At 42.6% G+C, this 19,585-nt stretch overlaps 1 protein-coding gene across 10 annotated transcripts in view; it reads left to right on the top strand.

Moving 5' to 3' along the window:
- The window catches only part of LOC143293910 (integrin alpha-IIb-like), a 42,745-nt gene that overhangs the window by 6,290 nt on the left and 16,870 nt on the right, over window positions 1-19,585 (top strand). For all 10 annotated transcript variants that reach the window (XR_013056825.1, XR_013056824.1, XR_013056823.1 and 7 more), the window contains exons 3-13: window positions 351-466; window positions 2,044-2,138; window positions 3,489-3,695; window positions 4,492-4,537; window positions 4,853-4,936; window positions 5,974-6,053; window positions 8,734-8,799; window positions 9,226-9,399; window positions 13,040-13,145; window positions 15,271-15,459; window positions 16,090-16,323. Coding sequence is in view for 6 of the 10 variants with exons in the window: in XM_076605271.1 (XP_076461386.1) it covers window positions 351-466; window positions 2,044-2,138; window positions 3,489-3,695; window positions 4,492-4,537; window positions 4,853-4,936; window positions 5,974-6,053; window positions 8,734-8,799; window positions 9,226-9,399; window positions 13,040-13,145; window positions 15,271-15,459; window positions 16,090-16,323 (1,397 nt within the window). In the remaining 4 variants the exon portion in view is untranslated. The remainder of the gene's footprint in view (window positions 1-350; window positions 467-2,043; window positions 2,139-3,488; window positions 3,696-4,491; window positions 4,538-4,852; window positions 4,937-5,973; window positions 6,054-8,733; window positions 8,800-9,225; window positions 9,400-13,039; window positions 13,146-15,270; window positions 15,460-16,089; window positions 16,324-19,585) is intronic.

Consider the following 19,585-nt stretch of genomic DNA (forward strand, 5'->3'; position numbering starts at 1 on the left):
CACTCCCCGAGCACACACACACACGCACACGCACACACACACACACACACACACACACACACACACACACACACACACACACACACACACACACACACACACACACACACACAGATGGATTTCTGGAGCTTTCAAACCCATGTTCTACCATTGTCCTTGATACAAGTTTGTACAATCAAGGTAGGCAGCTTGCTGTGCAAATGGAACCTGTGTTTGTAAAGCGCTTAGAGCTTGGTCTCCGATTGAGGATAATATCCGTTTCATTCATCATTAATTCATCATTAATTCATTGATTGATTCATTCTTCTTCTTCTTCTTTTTGTTGAATCACTAAAACTAACGATGTGCAGCCTGGTGGTTGGAGCTCCCAAGGAGACAGTGACAGTGCAGCGCTCTGGTGTCTACTACCTCTGTGATCCCAGTTCTGAGTCCAACACTTGTACCGGGCACACGACAGCACGCCAACGTGAGTGTGTCTTTTGATTGGCTGGTTGCTGTGTTGGCTGGTTCTTATACGGCCTTGTTGGCTGGCTGTTATAATGGTTCGTTGGTTTATTGCCTGGTTCTGATATTGGCTGGTTGTTGTTTCTGCTGGTTCTTATATTGGCTGGTTGTTGTTTCTGCTGGTTCTTATATTGGCTGGTTGTTGCGTTGCTCACTTCTCTTATATTGGCTGGTTCTTAAACAGGGCTTGTTGATTGGGGGCCATATTGGTTCGTTGGTTTATTGGTTGGTTTTTATATCGGCTGGTTGTTGTTTTGGCTGGTTCATATATTGATTGGTTCTTAACTTGACTGGTTCTTATATCGGCTGGTCGGCTGGTTCGTAAATTTGCTGGTTTGCTCATCGGTTGGTTGTTATACTGGCGGGTTCTTGTATTGGTTGGTTTTAATATTGGCTGGTTGCTGTATTGGTTGGTTCTGATAATGGCTGGTTGCTGTATTGGTTGGTTCTGATAATGGCTGGTTCTTGTATTGGTTGGTTCTGATAATGGCTGGTTGCTGTATTGATTGGTTCTTATAATGGCTGGTTCTTGTGCTGGTTCGTTGGCTGGTGGTTATGTTGGCTAATTGGTTTTATCGGTCGGTTGGTTGATTTGCTGTGCTTTATGGTTTGGTTTGGTTTGGTTTTGGTTTATCTGTTGGTTGGTTGATTTGGTTTTTCGGTCAGTTGGTGGTTCCGATCGGACAAAACTCTCTCTCTCTCTGTGTGTGTGTGTGTGTGTGTGTGTGTGTGTGTGTGTGTGTGTGTGTGTGTGTGTGTGTGTGTGTGTGTGTGTGTGTGCGTGCGTAGGTACGTGCGTGCGCGTATGCGTGTGAGCGTTTGTATACAGTCATATTTGTGTTTTGCTTTGTTTTAAGAAAGAAAAAAAATGGCGAACTTGGAAGTGAAAAGAGAGTTTGACCCATTGCACGGAGTAAAGTATTCTGTTTTCGATATTCTGTGGTTTGTGTTCTGTGTTCTGTGTTATATGTACTGTGTTCTGTATTCTGTGTCCTGTGTCCTGTGTGTTGTGTTCTGTATTATGTATTCTGTGTCCTGTGTCCTGTGTGTTGTGTTCTGTATTATGTATTCTGTGTTCTGTGTCCTGTGTCCTGTATGTTGTGTCCTGTGTATTGCATTCTGTATTCTGTATTCTGTGTTCTGTGTTCTGTGTATTGTGTTCCGTATTCTGTGTTCTGCGTCCTGTGTACCGTGTTCTGTGTGTTGTGTTCTGTATTCTGTGTTCTGTGTCCTGTGTCCTGTGTCCTGTGTCCAGGCTGTATTCTGTGTTCTGTGTCCTGTGTCCTGTGTCCAGGCTGTATTCTGTGCATTTTGTGTTCTGTGTCCTGTGTACCGTGTTCTGTGTATTGTGTTCTGTGTATTGTGTTCTGTGTTGTGTATTCTGTGTTCTGTGTTCTGTGTTCTGTGTCCTGTGTACCGTGTTCTGTGTGTTGTGTTCTGTGTTGTGTATTCTGTGTTCTGTGTTACGTATTCTGTATTGTGTGCTGTGTATTTTGTGCTCTGTGCAATGTGTACTGTGATCTGCATTCTGTGTTACAGCAAGCAAATACAACGTGACTCGTGACGGCCGGTTCCAGGAGGACCAGGAACTATTTGGACTGACTCTGACCATGGCGGATGAACACACAGCGGTGGTGAGGCCGAGCCCTTAACCCTCCTTCCCCCTCCCCCCCACCCCCTCACCCTCCCTCCATCCCCCTCCCCAGTTCTGTTGATCATCCGCTATCAGACACTTGTCTTACCACCCACTCTCTTTCCTCACATCTGTGTGTGTGTGTGTTGTGTGTGTGTGTGTGTGTGTGTGTGGGTGTCTGTGTCTGTGTGTCTGTGTGTGTGTGTGTTGTGTGTGTGTGTGTGTGTGTGTGTCTGTGTGTGTCTGTGTGTGTGTGTGTGTGTGTGTGTGTGTGTGTGTGTGTGTGTGTGTGTGTGTGTGTTGTGTGTATGTGTTGTGTGTGTGTGTGTGTGTGTGTGTGTGTGTGTGTCTGTGTGTGTCTCTGTGTGTGTGTGTGTGTGTGTGTGTGTGTGTGTGTGTGTGTGTTTGCATGTTGTCTTCAGTTTAACGTCTTTCCACTTGAAGTGATATGAGACGAAAAAAAAAACCAAGAAAAAAAAAAAAACGTGGGGGTGGTGGTTGTGGTAGGGGGAGGGGTAAAAGTGTGTGTATGTGTGGAGGGTGAATAGGGAGAGACAACGCTAGGGAAAATGGAAACGTTATAAACGCCAACATCAAACAAATATAACAACTATAACAAATGTACTATAGGACTACGCAGCAAACCTTCTGCAATAACAAACAACATTGTTAATAACACATTCAAAAGAACGTTTGGTGAAGTCTGGCAAAAAACATTTTAGATTCTGACATTCGAATATTACATGATTGCTAGAAATATGTTCTCCACATATTCATCTGACATCTTTGCTGAACTTAGTTATAAAAGCGTTCAGTTTTATCCTGTTTGATAATGTATGAATCTGCCTTAATCTTATTGAATTACTGAATGTATTTGACTGATTGATAGTTCCCAGTTGTTGAACATTAATTACACTATGGTTTAAAGCTTTGCCGTTTTCCTGGTATAATCCTCTGACTTTGTTTCACGATGTTATTTCTAGTATTCGATAACCCTCTTATACAGACAGAGGCACATAAAGTTCTATGGTTCCCTGTTCGTTTTTTGCACTTTTTTTTTGCAGCCCTGTCAGCCCGTTCATTGTAGAGAATATGTGTTTGCATATGTTTGTTTGTGTGTGTGTGTGTGTGTGTGTGTGTGTGTGTGTGTGTGTGTGTGTGTGTGTTTATGTGTGTGCGTGTATGTATGTGTGTGTGTGAGTAGGGGAGGGGAGGGGGGAGGGGAGGGCAAGAACGGAATCTCTTATTAATCTGGCAGGCTGAGTGTCTTAAGAATTCTCCCACCTTCCGCTGTGGAATACACGGTCATGCTTTCTTTCTTTCTTTTTTTCTTCCCCGTCCTTGTTTTCAGGTGTGTGGCCCGCTGTGGTCGGACTTAGATAGTTGGTACTATAACCATGCGTTCTGGATCGGCCGCTGTCAGATTGTGTCGGCCACAGGGAGCGGTGTCGGGCCAGGAGTGACCCCCTACAGAAACCCGCGGCAGTACATGGACCAGAAAACCAGAGCCCTCACTTACGGCGCTGCACAGTTCGGCTTTTCGGCTGATGGTGACGGGGTGTGTCCTTTGGCTTGTGACTGGGGGTTGTTGTTGTTGTTGTTGTTGTTGTTGTTGTTGTTGTTGTTCTTCTTCTTCTTCTTCTTCTTCTTCTTCTTCTTCATCTTCATATCGTGTTTGTTGCTGTTGTTGTTGTTCCTGTTCTTCTTGTTCTTCATGTCGTTGTGTTTATTGTTTATTGTTGTTGTTGTTGTTGTTCTTCTTCTTCTTTATCTTCATGTCGTGTTTGTTGTTGTTGTTGTTGTTGTTGTTGTTGTTCTTCTTCTTCTTCTTCTTTATCTTCATGTCGTGTTTGTTGTTGTTGTTGTTGTTCTTCTTCTTCATGTCATTGTGGTTATGGTTGTTGTTGTAGCTGTTGTTGTTGTTCTTCATGTCATTGTGGTTATGGTTGTTGTTGTAGCTGTTGTTGTTGTTGTTGCTGTTCATGTCATTGTGGTTATGGTTGTTGTTGTTTCCTTCTTTATACAGTCATCATCACCTCCGCAACAATCATTGTCATGATCATCGTCGACATCATCTTCTTCATCGTGATTATCACCGTCGTCAGCATCATCACCACCACCACCACAACAACTATGATCATAACCATGTGTGAGTGTGCGTGAGTGCGTGCGCGCGCGCGCGCGTGTGTGTGTGTGTGTGTGTGGTATGACAGTTTTGGTTTTATGGAAAGTGACCAAAAACAATGAATGCTGATTACCAAGGACTCTCTCTCTCTCTCTCTCTCTCTCTCTCTCTCTCTCTCTCTCTCTCTCTCTCTCTCTCTCTCTCTCTTTCCTTTTCTTTTTTTTCACAGAAAGGACGAGTTGTTATCGGTGTTCCTGGGGCGAAACAATTGACAGGTAACACACACAAACACACACACTCTCTCTCTCACACACACACACGCTCACACACACACACACACACACACACACACACACACACACACACACACACACACACACACACACACACACACACACACACACACACACACACACACACACACGCTCACATAAACACACACACATACATACACACACACGCGCGCGCGCGACTCTTCTGTTACAAAACGACTATTGTGAAGTGTGTGTGTGTGTGTGTGTGTGTGTGTGTGTGTGTGTGTGTGGTCAAACCCTTGCTGTTGATAACACAGCCAGATGGTTTGGTTCCAGGAGAGGCGGCGGTTCTGAATGCTCATAGCAGGAGAACCTACACCATGAAAATCCGTCTGGATCCAGACACAGACATCGAGATCGGTACATGGTTTATCTGTTTGATGTGTGTGTGTGTGTGTGTGTAGTAGTAGTAGTAGTAGTAGTAGTAGTCTTGTTTAACGTCTTCCACTTTAAGTGATATAACATGGAAAAAAAAGGGGGAGGGGAGGGGTCGGGGGGTGGGGGGTGGGGGTGGGGGACTGGGGGGTTGGAGGGCGGGCCGTGGTGGTGGGAACAGTATTGGGCAGAGAGTGAAGAATGGTGTGTGTGAATGTGTGTGTACGCGTGTGTGCGCATGTGTGTGTGTGTGGTGAGGAAAGATACTGAGCACTGGAAAAAATAAAACATTAAAAGGGGAGACATAGTCATAATATAGAAGGAAACGCTAACATCAAACAACTGTAACAACTATAACAAATGTCCAATTGGACTATGCAGCAAACCTTCTGCAATAGCAGATAACATCTTGAAATTGTCAAAAATACATTCAAAAGAATATTCCGAGAAGTTTGGTAAAAACGATTTCAGACTCTGACATTCAAAGAGTATGTGTTTGCTAGAAATAGATTCTCCACGTAATTCTTATGCATTTAACATCTCTGCTGAACTTTAGCTTCAGCTTTATCCTATTTGATAATGCCTGAATTTGCCTTAATCTGATTAAATTACTGAATGTATTTGATTGATTGATAGATTCCGGTTGTTGAATATTATTTATACTTTTATTTAAAACTTTGCCATTTTGCTGGTATGCTTCCCTGACTTTGTTCCATGATGCTTTTTCGTGTGTGTGTGTGTGTGTGTGTGTGTGTGTGTGTGTGTGTGTGTGTGTGTGTGTGTGTGTGTGTGTGTGTGTGTGTTGTGTGTGACACTGACGGTGACACTGATACTGACACACTGACACGTTTATTTCAGATCACTTTGAATCGATAATGTCGAAACAATTACAAACACATTTATTGTTGTTGTTGTTCTTGCTGCTGCTGCTGCTGCTGCTGTTGTTGTTGTTGTTATCATCATTATCATCAACAGTATCATCAACATGGTGATGATGATGATGGTGGGTGTCCTGGTGGCAGGTTATGACGTGGCAGTGGGTAATTTCTGCGGGGACAAACGGTTCTGTTTCGCTGTGTCCGACCGACAGGTTAAGGGCAAGGTAAGCGTCTGTGTCACACCACAACCACCAATACTCACATCAGTTCTGTCTGTCTGTCTGTCTGTCTGTCTCTCTCTCTCCCTCCTCCCCTGTCAGTCTGTCTATGTCTGTCTCCACTGTCACTCTCACTGTCTGTTCAGTCAGCCTCCCCTACCTTCTTTACTCTTCCCCTTGTCCATTCTTCCTTCCGCTCTCCACCACGCCCCCGTCCCTATTGTCCTTGTTGTTATTCATTTATAGCGTTGTTGTGTTGCACGTAAGTATCTATGCTTATAGTTGTACATGCTTAACTCTCTCCATACGAACGGCGAAAGAGACGACGTTAACAGCGTTTCACCCCAATTACCATCATCAAAATATTGCAAGCGGAAGGCTCTTATACTGAAGAGGTGAATGTTGACAAAGAATACCACAATTCTGACGACGGAAGCTAAAGTTTGGGTCATTGAGACACCCACTGGACATCCGAGGGGTCTGTGTAGGGGAGAAGAGAGGGCTGGCCGTACTGAGTGAGTTAATGTAATTTTGATGTTGCTGTTGAGAATTTGACTGTCTTTTTTTTTTCTCAGTTATTATTCTTGCCCTGAAGGCCGGTACAAGTACTTCGTGTTTTCTCCTTTACCCTCGTAAAATAACATTTCCTTCCTTCCTTCCTTCCTTCGCACGCACACACACACAAACATACATGCACATACGCGAGTGTATGTTTTCAGCTTGACACAAACGTTTAGAATAGAGATCTCGTGTTTCAAAATGAAAAAAACAAAACAAAACGGGAACTAAATACAGCTTTATTCCAAGGACGATTTAGCTATTAAACAACAATAAGCGATAATTGTTAATTGAATACGTGACTCCATAAATGTTTGCTAGAGTGTATGTGCGCGTGATATGATATCATAATGTAAAATACTGCTGCATAGCATATTGGTGTCATGCATCTGTTTAATTTTAGTATGCTGTTTTATGCTTATTCATCATAACTGAGATTATTGGAAGTGTATGCTGTGATGACTGTATGTGTAGTTTACTCTATTGCCTTTCAATAAGTATTTTTGTCCGCATTATATGTATGATTTTCTCAAAGTTGACATCTAAGCGTTTTGTATCAACGTTCAGTTTTTATTTTATGTTTACGTTATGCATGCATACTGAATGACTGTGTGTTTCAGATCACAAATGAATTTCTCTCATTGAGATAATGAAGTATTGTTCATTCTGCATTCCATTCACAGTGGATATGAGTTACTGCCCCTATAGGCGGGCAAGGCAATGGGACCTTTTAACCTTTCAACCTTTTCAATAACATTAAGTTGGACGATTGTTGACAGGTGTATCTGGTGGAACATTAACTCACAGTGACGTCTTTTGTTGACAGGTGTATCAGGTGGAACATTAAGTGACAGTGACGTCTTTTGTTGACAGGTGTATCTGGTAGAACATTAAGTGACAGTGACGTCTTTTGTTGACAGTGTATCTGGTGGAACATTAACTCACAGTGACGTCTTTTGTTGGCAGGTTTATCTGGTGGAATATTTAGTGACAGTGACGTCTTTTGTTGACAGGTGTATCTGGTGGAACATTAAGTGACAGTGACGTCTTTTGTTGACAGGTGTATCTGGTGGAACATTAAGTGACAGTGACGTCTTTTGTTGACAGGTGTATCTGGTAGAACATTAAGTGACAGTGACGTCTTTTGTTGACAGGTGTATCTGGTGGAACATTAAGTGACAGTGACGTTTTTGTTGACAGGTGTATCTGGTGGAACATTAAGTGACAGTGACGTCTTTTGTTGGGCAGGTTTATCTGGTGGAACATTAAGTGACAGTGACGTCTTTTGTTGGACAGGTGTATCTGGTGGAACATTAAGTGACAGTGACGTCTTTTTGGCAGGTTTATCTGGTGGAATATTTAGTGACAGTGACGTCTTTTGTTGACAGGTGTATCTGGTGGAACATTAAGTGACAGTGACGTCTTTTGTTGACAGGTGTATCTGGTGGAACATTAAGTGACAGTGACGTCTTTTGTTGACAGGTGTATCTGGTGGAACATTAAGTGACAGTGACGTCTTTTGTTGGGCAGGTTTATCTGGTGGAACATTAAGTGACAGTGACGTCTTTTGTTGGACAGGTGTATCTGGTGGAACATTAAGTGACAGTGACGTCTTTTTGGCAGGTTTATCTGGTGGAATATTTAGTGACAGTGACGTCTTTGTTGACAGGTGTATCTGGTGGAACATTAAGTGACAGTGACGTCTTTTGTTGACAGGTGTATCTGGTGGAACATTAAGTGACAGTAATGTCTTTTGTTGACAGGTGTATCTGGTGGAACATTCAGTGACAGTGACGTCTTTTGTTGGGACGTTGTATCCGGTGGAACATAAAGTGACAGTGACGTCTTTTATTGGACAGGTGTATCTGGTGGAACATTAAGTGACAGTGACGTCTTTTGTTGGACAGGTTTATCTGGTGGAAAATTAAGTGACAGTGACGTCTTTTGTTGGACAGGTGTATCTGGTGGAACATTAAGTGACAGTGACGTCTTTTGTTGGGACATTGTATCTGGTGGAAAATTAAGTGACAGTGACGTCTTTTGGCGTATCTGAGGGAACATTCACTGTCTTTTGTTGAAAGGTGTATCTCAGGAAACAGTAATTGACAGTGACGTCTTTTTTTGACAGGTGTATCTGGTGGAACATCTGTATCAGAATATGTTCAGACATCTTGATTCGTTCCAGGGAGATCAGGTAAACACTTTGAGGGAAATCGTTATTTGTTCAGCTCTGTCGACTCTGTGTGTGTGTGTGTGTGTGTCCGTGCGTGCGTGCGTGTGTGCGTGCGTGTGTGTGTATGTGTGTGTGTCCGTGCGTGCGTGCGTGCGTGTGTGTGTGTGTGTGTGTGTCTGTGTGTGTGTGTGTTTCTCTCTGTCTGTCTGTCTGTCTGTCTGTCTCTCTCTCTCTCTGTATTAACGGAGTACTGAATGAGGATGAAGATGATGATGATGTGTACACGGGTGTCAGAAGTACTGAATGATGATGATGATGATGATGGTGATGGTGACGGTGATGATGTGTACACGGGTGTCAGGAGTACTGAATGATGATGATGATGATATGTACACGGGTGTTAGAAGTACAGAATGATGATGATGATGATGTGTACACGGGTGTCAGGAGTACTCGTCCTTCGGGTCAGTGCTGTGCGCGGTGGATGTGACGGGGGACGGGTGGGCAGACCTGCTGGTGGGGGCCCCCACCTTCACCCTCTTCACCAACACTACCAACTACTACGACCAGGGCCGGGTGTTGGTCTACATCAGTCACGGAGAGGTCCGGCCTGGAGGAACGGTGAGTGACCGATAAATTATATTCTGGGTAGTCATCGTCATTGGCATCGTCACCATCCCCACCGTCATCAACATCATCAGTAGCAGCAGAATCATCTTAATCATCATCATGATCGTCGTCATCATCATAACCACCACCACCATCACAGTACTTAGATAGCGCTGAATGATGCGCAGAGACAAATGAAGTACTGACACAGCAGACATTCACAGGCACCCGGGGGCAGTGGGGGGGCGGGGGGGGGGGGGAGGGGTGGGGGGAAGGGGAAGGAGGAGGAGCTATTTCGGAAAGACGCGGGATTTCAGGACAGACCTGAAAGAGCTGAGCGCGGAGATTTGACGAAGCGAAAGAGGAGCTCATTCCAAGCGAAAGGTCCAGAGACAGAGAAAGAGCGGCGGCCTACTGTTGAGTGTTCGACTCTGGGAACGGGGAAGGGGAGGGGGGGAGGGGGTGCGAGTGAGGGGGGGATGGGTCAAGGTGGGAGGGGGGGGGGGAGGAGTGGGTATTTGTCTCTGCTAACATTTGAATTACATGTTGGATTTCCTCCGGAACTAATATATATATATATATATATATATGTGTGTGTGTGTGTGTGTGTGTAGATGGATAGATATCGAATCAAAATGTTCCTGTACTCTTTGCAGATAAGTAGTATCAACCTATTCCTTCTGTTTCTATGGGGAAAATGGAGATTGCCACGGAAGAAAGAAATACACACTTTTAATGTTCATCATGTTTGCCTGAATTGCGTAAATGCTGGTGAAAAATTTAATTCCAAGTAAGCGTTCATTCAAATTTCAATGGCAGATTCATTTCCATGTAGATTCAGATCAAAAGTTTTGAAAGCCAGGTAAGTATTCACTGTAAGTTAGAGGTAATCTCTTAATCGTTATATTTCTTTAGACAGACTGTTAAGCCTACCAATTCTTTTTTTTTTCTTCTCTCTCTCTCTCTTTTTTTTTTTAATCAAAACGGATACCCGTTTATTTCATTTCTGAAGTCTTCTGGGCAGAATGTTCGTTCATGTTCATTTCTTTTGAGACTCTTGGAAAGCGTGCAAGTAATAATCATAATGATAATAATGAGAAGAACAACAAGAACAAGAAGAAGTGTTTATGCACCCAAACTCCCCAGTGCCTATATTTTGTCCATGCAAATTTTTTTTTTTTCACAGATCCTATTGTCATGTAACAAGGGAAATAATAGGTCTTTTGCAACTGTCCTGTATTGCCAATCTTGCTGAGGGAAGGGAGACAATTGAACGTGTCTGTTTAGTGTCAACATGAGACGTCGTGGTGTGGTATATTGTGTGTTTTCTTCTCTTACGTCTGTTTTTTTTCTTTTTATTCCTGAGTTGCATGCGGGTCACAGGGCGCTTTAACTTTCTTATTCCCTTTTTATATGCTGTGTTCGTGACGTTTTTCACCAAAAAAAAAACCCTGGGAAAAATCATCATCATTTCGTTCTTGTCTTTCCGCCTGCTGAGTTTCCGATTTCTCTCTGTCTCTCTGTCTTTGTCTCTCTGTCTCTGGCCCTCTGATTCTGTCTCTGTTTTGCTGGCTCTGTCTTTGAATCTTTTTTCAAACGTTTCACGTATCAGACAGAGGTTGACAATGTGCTCAGTATTGACAGAGTTTTCGCTAGCTTCGTGTGTATCTTGTTTTCTTTCTTTCTTTCTTTCTTTTATATGTAGGTATATATTTGTAGACGGCATGACAGGCAGGTCTACAAAAGCACAGTCAAAGGGAAGCAACCACAGTTTTAGTCTTTTGATAAGGAGTTGTTTCCCTTGGTGAGTTCGAAAAGAGAATGTTGAAATGGAGCCTAATGAATATTAACTGTGCCCTAGCTTACTATTTTATTCTTTGTCTATAAAAAAATCTTGTGGAGAAAGTTGTTAGAAGTAATCATTTTTGTACGTTGGGAATTGTTTTAGAAAAAGAAAACCAAGTCCCATAACCCCACTTCCTGTTTTCTTGAGTTAGAGAGTATCTTCCTTTGACTGGCTGATAGGGGGCAATGAGGACTGCAAGCAAATGTCAATCTGAGGAAACAAGTTGGCATAAAGGTTTTGTTAATTCAAGGTTAGTAAGTTACATTAAGATTATAAGTTAATTAGACTAAAAAGTAAGCCTATACGTTGTTACTGACTATGCCATGACTTGGACAAGACGTAAGATACTAGATCAAGTTAGTAGGTAGAATTAGATCTAGTTTACTATGTGTTTTTGGCACGGGCAGCCATATTGAAATTTGGGTAGAGCCAATTGTGATTTTAGAGGATATTTAGTAGGCTGTCTTGTTTGAAAGGGTATTTAAATGATGACAAACAAATTGAATATGCGTAATTTCTCTGTCATACTTACTCTTTCTTCCCCTTGTGTTTTCCCTTCTCAATTGAAACAGGGCAAGGAGTAGGAGGGGTTTTTTTTTTCTCAATAGTCTATATTTCTCCTCATTTTCCATGTCTGCCTTACCATTTTTTTTCTTTCACTTTCTGTTCAAGGGTCCATGCTAACAATATGTGATTAGGGTTCATAATTTAGTCCAATATTCCTGACACTAAATGAGTAGGCTAATAATAGGCTAAAGTTAGTTGATTTGTAGTTTTAGGCCTATGCCGGTGGAAGAACTTTTTTTGTTTGTTTCTTTGTTATTATATAATGGCCCGTGCAGAGAAGGAAGGAGTGTGTTGCTTAGCATTGTTAGTATTTATTGTTATGTGGCATTTCCAGGGGCCCGTTCTTTGACTGTGTTGATTGCCACATCCTTGTTCTCTCCTTACCCTCACCTCCCTCCGACCTTGCCCGGTTACCCTTGTTCATATCTACACCCAAAATTGACCCTGGCCTAGCCCGTAAATTTTTGAAATTCTGCTACCCCGTCTCAATACATTTGTGGCATCTTTGAGTTTATAGATGGGATGGGATGATGTATGTGTTGATCTAAAATCTCTCTCTGTTGTATTTAGTGTTTAATGTTGATTTTTAGTTTGAAATTGATATCTTTGTTGATTTGAATCAATACTGTGTCCTGGTTAAGAAAACCTGAAGCTGATTGTTGAATAGGATTGCTCAGTGACAAAATTAAATGGTGATATAAAACTGTAAACAAATTGTTCCATCTGGGTAAGCGAGAGCCTTCCTCAGCCCCTCCCTGTAGACAGTCAGAGTGATTCCCCCTGTTCTTTATCTTTCTTGCTCTCCCCAGTGTCTCTCGCTCTTCTCTCTTTTCTCTATCTCGTCGTTTAAGGTTTAGTTCGTTCATTTGTTCGTTCGTTGTTTGTTCGTTCACCCTTTTCTCTCTCCTTGTTTTTTTCTGTTTACTAAGTTGGGGATTAGTTTAGTCCATCTGTCTGTCTGTCTACCCATTTTTTTAAATTTTGGGGTGGTTGAGGGTGGGGTAGATGTAATCTTACGTATGTCTCTCTGTACACACACACACACACACACACACACACACATACATATATATATATATATATATATATATATATATAATTGCTGGTTATTTGTCTAGAAATCGGCATGTCTGCCTGACTGCATCTGTGTGTGTGTGTGAGTGTGTGTGTTCATGTATACTATTTACATGTACTGTCAAGAGCTGTTCATCAGTAAACACTATCAACTTGTCCCTGCAGGACAGCTTTGCCAAGGGAACCGCCCTGAACGGCGCTGGCCTCAAATTCTCCCGCTTCGGATCTGCCATCAGCAGTATTGGGGACATCAACAGGGACTTCATCAATGGTAAACGGCTTTCCTGTCTAGTCGCCATCAGTGGAAAACAGCTTTCCTGTCTAGTCTCCATAAATGATAAATGACATTGCTGCCTAGTCTCCATTAATGGGAAATGGCTTTCCTGTCTAGTCTTCATCAATGGTAAACGGCTTTCCTGTCTAGTCTCCATCAGTGGTAAATGGCTTTCCTGTCTAGTCTTCATCAATGGTAAACGGCTTTCCTGTCTAGTCTCCATCAGTGGTAAACAGCTTTCCTGTCTAGTCTCATCAGTGGTAAACAGTTTCCTGTCTAGTCTCCATTAATGGTAAACAGCTTTCCTGTGCCCATTAATCGTAAACGGCTTTCCTGTCTAGTCTCCATCAATGGTAAACGGCATTCCTGTCTAGTCTCCATCAGTGGTAAATGACTTTTCTGTCCCCATTAATGGTAAACGGCTTTCCTGTCTAGTCTCCATTAATGGTAAACAGCTTTCTTGTACCCATTAATGGTAAACAGCATTCCTGTCTCCAACAGTGGTAAAAGGCAATCCTTTTTCCACTGGATCCTGTCACCATTTGTTCCATTAATTGTAAACGTCATTCCTATTCGTATTGGTTCTGTTAATGGAAAGCAGCATTCCCGTTCCCATTGGTTCCACTGATGGCATTGCTGTTTCCATCATTTTGTTCCACAGATAGTAAACCTCATTTAATTCCCATGTTCAGTGGTAAAGTTCCCTGACTCTAACCATATATGGCTGGGCGGGAGGTATGTCCATTTGGCAATCACTGCACATAGGTATTAAAGTGTGTGTGAGGCAGTGGTGTTGCTGTGTATTGTATTGTGTATGAGCCAATGGTGTTGGTGTGTATTGTATTGTATTGTGTATGAGCCAGTGGTGTTGGTGTGTACTGTATTGTATTGTGTATGAGCCAATGGTGTTGGTGTGTCTTGTATTATATTGTATTGAATGCTATTGTTGTATGTGTGAGCCAACTGTGTTGGTGTGTATTGTATAGTATTGTAGTGAAGTGTAGTGTAGTGTATGAACCAATGGTGTTGTAGTGTAGTGTGTGAACCAATGGTGTTGGCGTGTACTGTATTGTAATGTAGTGTAGTGTTTGAACCAATGGTGTTGTAGTGTAGTGTGTGTGTGAACCAATGGTGTTGTAGTGCAGTGTAGTGTACTGTGTGAACCAGTGGTGTTGTAGTGTAGTTTAGTGTAGTGCAGTGTGTGAACCAGTGGAAGTGTAGTGTAGTGTGAACCAATGGTGTGGGTGCACAGTGTGTGAACCAATGGTGTGGGCGTGTAGTGTGTGAACCAATAGTGTGGGTGTGTAGTGTGTGAACCAATGGTGTGGGTGCACGGTGTGTGTAGTGTAGTGTAGTTTGAACCAATGGTGTGGGTGTGCAGTGTGTGAACTAATGGTGTGGGTGTACAGTGTGTGAACCAGTGGTGTGGGTGCACGGTGTGTGTAGTGTTGTGTAGTTTGAACCAATGGTGTGGGTGTGCAGTGTGTGAACTAATGGTGTGGGTGTACAGTGTGTGAACCAGTGGTGTGGGTGTGTAGTGTGTGAACCAGTGGTGTGGGTGTATAGTGTGTGAACCTGTGGTGTGGATGTGTAGTGTGTGAACCAATGGTGTGGGTGTGTAGTGTGTGAACCAGTGGTGTGGGTGTGTAGTGTGTGAACCAATGGTGTGGGTGTGTAGTGTGTGAACCAGTGGTGTGGGTGCACAATGTGTGAACCAGTGGTGTGGGTGTGTAGTGTGTGAACCAATGGTGTGGGTGTGTGAACCAATGGTGTGGGTGTGTAGTGTGTGAACCAATGGTGTGGGTGCACAATGTGTGAACCAGTGGTGTGGGTGCACAGTGTGTGAACCAGTGGTGTGGGTGTGTAGTGTAGTGTAGTGTGTGAACCAATGGTGTGGGTGTGTAGTGTAGTGTGTGAACCAATGGTTTGGGTGTGTAGTGTAGTGCAGTGCAGTGCAGTGTAGTGTAGTGTGTGAACCAATGATGAGGGTGTGTAGTGTAGTATAGTGTGTGAACCGATGGTGTGGGTGTGTAGTGTGTGAACCAATGGTGTGGGTGTGTAGTGTGTGAACCAATAGTGTGGGAGTGTAATGTGTGAACTGATAGCATGTGTGTGGTGCTAGACATCGCAGTGGGGGCCCCCATGGAGGAGGAGGGGGCGGGGGCAGTGTACGTGTACCTGGGGTCACGTGACGGCCCTGCCAACAAGTTCTCCCAGAAGATTCGAGGCAAGGACTTCACTCCGCCCCTGGCCTCTTTCGGGACCCACATTGCCAAGCCCACCTCCCAACTCAGTGACTACGGCTACCCAGGTCAGTGACTGCATGTACCCAGGTCAGTGACTACAGGTACCCAGGTCAGTGACTACATGTACCCAGGTCAGTGTGACAACATGTACCCAGGTCAGTGTGATTACATGTACCCAGTCAGTGATTACAGGTACCCAGGTCAGTGACTACATGTACCCAGGTCAGTGTGACAACATGTACCCAGGTCAGTGTGACAACATGTACCCAGGTCAGTGTGATTACATGTACCCAGGTCAGTGTGATTACATGTACCCAGTCAGTGATTACATGTACCCAGGTCAGTGACTACATGTACCCAGGTCAGTGTGACATGTACCCAGGTCAGTGTGATTACATGTACCCAGTCAGTGATTACATGTACCCAGGTCAGTGTGACTACATGTACCCAGTCAGTGATTACAGGTACCCAGGTCAGTGACTACATGTACCCAGGTCAGTGTGACAACATGTACCCAGGTCAGTGTGACTAGGTCAGTGACTATATGTACCCAGGTCAATAACCAGATGTTTGTAAGTCTGTATATGTGTGTATGTATGTGCGTGTGTGTGTGTGTGTGTTGTCTTTCCACAACTCATCCATTGAAAGAGTCTTCAGAAATAATCAATTTCAAAATGATTTCCTCTGGTGGGCAGCCTTTGCCGTTGGGGCGCCAAGGAGCTCAGCTGTGGTGATCCTCCGAACTCGCCTGATCGTCAATGCGAATGTCAGCATTAAGGCCACACCCAACCCAGTGGAAGGAACCAATCAGCTGTGTCCTGGCGGGATCAGGAGACATGGATCTGGCTGTGTCAACGTCACTCTGTGCCTCAGAGTGCAGTACCACACAGCAGATATGTCCAAGTCCTTCAGGTCCACTCTCGCCTTCAGTCAGTACTATAATCATTCATTCATCTATTTACTGTTATATATATATATATATATATATATATATATATATATATATTTATTTATGCATGTATTCATTTACCTACACATAATATTCATACATTTGTTTATTTGCTGATTAATTCATTCATTGTTTCATTCAGTTATTCATTATTTATTTATTTATTTATCTATCTATCTATTTATTTATTTATTTATTTATTTCTATAACACGAGAGATAACCAGTTTTGGGAAGGTCCGTTAACCAAAGCTATGCTATATTGTGAAAGGTAACTAAAATGGCTCTGATGAGTACTCCCACTCAGCATAATTGTATCAACTCGAAACTTAAAGTCCGAGTTGTCTTACCTTGTATACAATAACCAAATGGATTCAAACAATGAATGTAAATATGTGACCAACACTATGCTTGCTCCAAAACTTGCCTCACGCACAAGCTGTATTAGCTTGCCTCACGCACAAGCTGTATTAGCAGACGACAGTTTTGCAACTAACCCACACGCAGAACATGTGACGTCACTCCCAGTTTGAACGCAAAGCCGCTTACATCATTTTGTTCTCGCCAGACAGCCTACTCCTCGACCAGCGTCACGGTATGCTATTGGCTGAGCTGGAATCTGTGTTTCTGGTCCACCGTATTTAACTAATATATCTTTTGTCAGATCAGTAAACTACAAGTATTACATACTGGCAGAATTGTCGCGATTCCATCTTTAAGTCTATTCCATTTATGTTTGCCTACATCAAACTGATTTAACGCAATTTGTAATTTTCAGTGACGAGCTCATTAAAACTGACCCTATTCAGGTGACTTAAGATTATAAATTCATCTTAAATAATAAACACTTCATTTTATACTCATTATAAAGTAGGCGTTGAGCTCATTTCTTTTGCAACTTATCCGACGCAAATCGATTCAGGAATCATTTAGAAATCTGTCACTGAACACCTTGTTAGAAACACAGTTGTTGTCAGATTTCGCCAGGTTAGTGACGATCTGCTCGTAGCATACGTGACGGTCTTTGCTGTCCGCTTAACTTGCATAAATTGGCACAGTGAGTGATGAGTGGTCATTTCATACCTGGTCAGTCATCTGACCAGAGCTGCTCTCTCTCTCTCTTGCTGCGTCGCGGGCAGTGTGAGTGTGTGTCGTGTGTGTTCTCACAACGGCTGACACCTGGCTACGTATCGCTGTAAGTACTAGTGTGTAGAATGTGTTGATTTGTAAATTGTATTGTTCGACACAGTACTTGTGTTCATATGAGTATGTTCAGTTATTGCTTTGTTCAGTTATTGCTTTGACATGTTAGTCATAGCTCGGCTATGATTAATCTAAATAATTGCCATGTCATCATATGCTTGGCGCAGTGTTCCATTTGATTCTTCTTAACGTCACAGTCAGTGACGTCTCTGGACACTAATAGTTTGTTCGAGAATATTCTAGTGGGTGCATATTATGCGTTCTTTCTCATTTGCTGTCACTGATGAAGGTTAGTGTTTCACTGATGCTCAGTACTCTTAAGATGTGTGTAGTATTCTGTTGTGGTAATTACAAGATAGTGTTTGATTAACCCTTTCGCTGCCAGGAAAATAAGATTTAAGTGAAATCTATTTGCCAGGGTTTTTTCACAAAAAACGGGTATAAATTTTCAAAAAATTCTGTGCTCTTTGTTATTGGAGAAAGACCCATAAAAGTATATATTTTCTGAAAGGGAAATGAATAAAGAATACAAAACACACGATGTTTTCCCATTTTATGCATTTTAAGTGACATGCTGTTGTTTTGAAATCAGTGTTTTGTTTTTTGTCACATTTTCAACTTGTTCATTACAAACATTAGTCTGGTAATTTGCACAAAAATATCATTTTCTGGACAAATGGATATCTGCACACACAAAATCATACTAGAACAACCACAATATAAAAAAAACTGAAAAAGAAATAGATGCATTGTGACTTCTGCAAGTGATAATATGAATGTGAGGCCACGCCCCCTCAGTCTCCACCCCCCTCCTCTTCACCCCTCTCACATCGTCACGTCATCAGACCGCGTTGGCTGAGTGCCAAGAAAATAGCTCATACGGTGCCCTGCTAAAAATTCGTCTGCTAGAGTTGAACAGCCTGCATCACTCACTGATAGTTGTATCTTGGCCACTCTCTTGATTGCTCCCTTTATTTTCTATCAAATCGTCCTATAAATGTTCACCACTGTCTTCTCCTTCGAATTTATGCTCCAATTCTTTCTGAGCATTAGCTAAAGAAAGTAATCTTGGTTGATTTAGTTCGTCACGATCGCGTGTCTTGAGCACGGCGTCAGTCCGACATTTTGTTGAGCGAGCGAGAAGAGGAGCCAGGCAAAGACTGCGGCCAGTAACCCAACCAAAACGTTCAAATAAAGGACTGCCTTATGACGCAGATGGTGTTTCTAGCTATGAATAGAATCCAGAAAGATTCCCCAAGCTAAAGCTACCAGCATTTTTGTCAACGAACTGAATGCAAAGCAGGGAAAAGTCAGAATATTTCGATGACGAGTTATCTCGTCATGCAGGCAGCGAAGCATACATGCTTGCCATGACGAGTTATCTCGTCATGCAGGCAGCCTAGGGGTTAATATCAGTTATTGGTTAAAACCACCTTATATGTATCAGTCTGTTAATTGTAATTTAGTTATCATGCTCTATCCTATACGGCTTACTCCAGTATAGTGCTACATGATAAACTGATTCATTTGAGTCACTTTGACACAGTATAAGCTTTACCTAATCTATACTGTCAGTGTACTTTCACCAAGTCAGCATCGCTTCAATCACTTTAACTGCACTATTTAAATGTATTAGAAATGTCATTTTGATGTCAGTGTTTGGTCTTCACACATGTGCATTATGCTGTTGCTTGTCGCAAACCTGAGTGATAGTCTTTCCATGTAATATGTATACATGTGGTTTACTATTCACTTGTGCCAACATGTTGTGTTAATGGTTTTTCTCTGCATAACTATTGCAAATAAAACAATAGAAAAACCCATTTGTGACTGGCCTTTATATGTTCCTGGCCTGTGCGTGGGAATTCTTCTCGTCTATCCTTTAATTCAGTCAATCATCATTTAGTTTAGTTCTTTTGTACCGTACCCTTGAATAACTACTCGGTACATGGCTACAAATATATATATATATGAAAACAACAATACCCCCCTCCCTCACCCCACCCCACCCCATACACATGTTCGTCTGAGGTGCTGCAAG

The sequence above is a fragment of the Babylonia areolata genome, chromosome 19 (genome assembly GCF_041734735.1).
Source record: "Babylonia areolata isolate BAREFJ2019XMU chromosome 19, ASM4173473v1, whole genome shotgun sequence".
Classification (NCBI taxonomy): domain Eukaryota; kingdom Metazoa; phylum Mollusca; class Gastropoda; order Neogastropoda; family Buccinidae; genus Babylonia; species Babylonia areolata.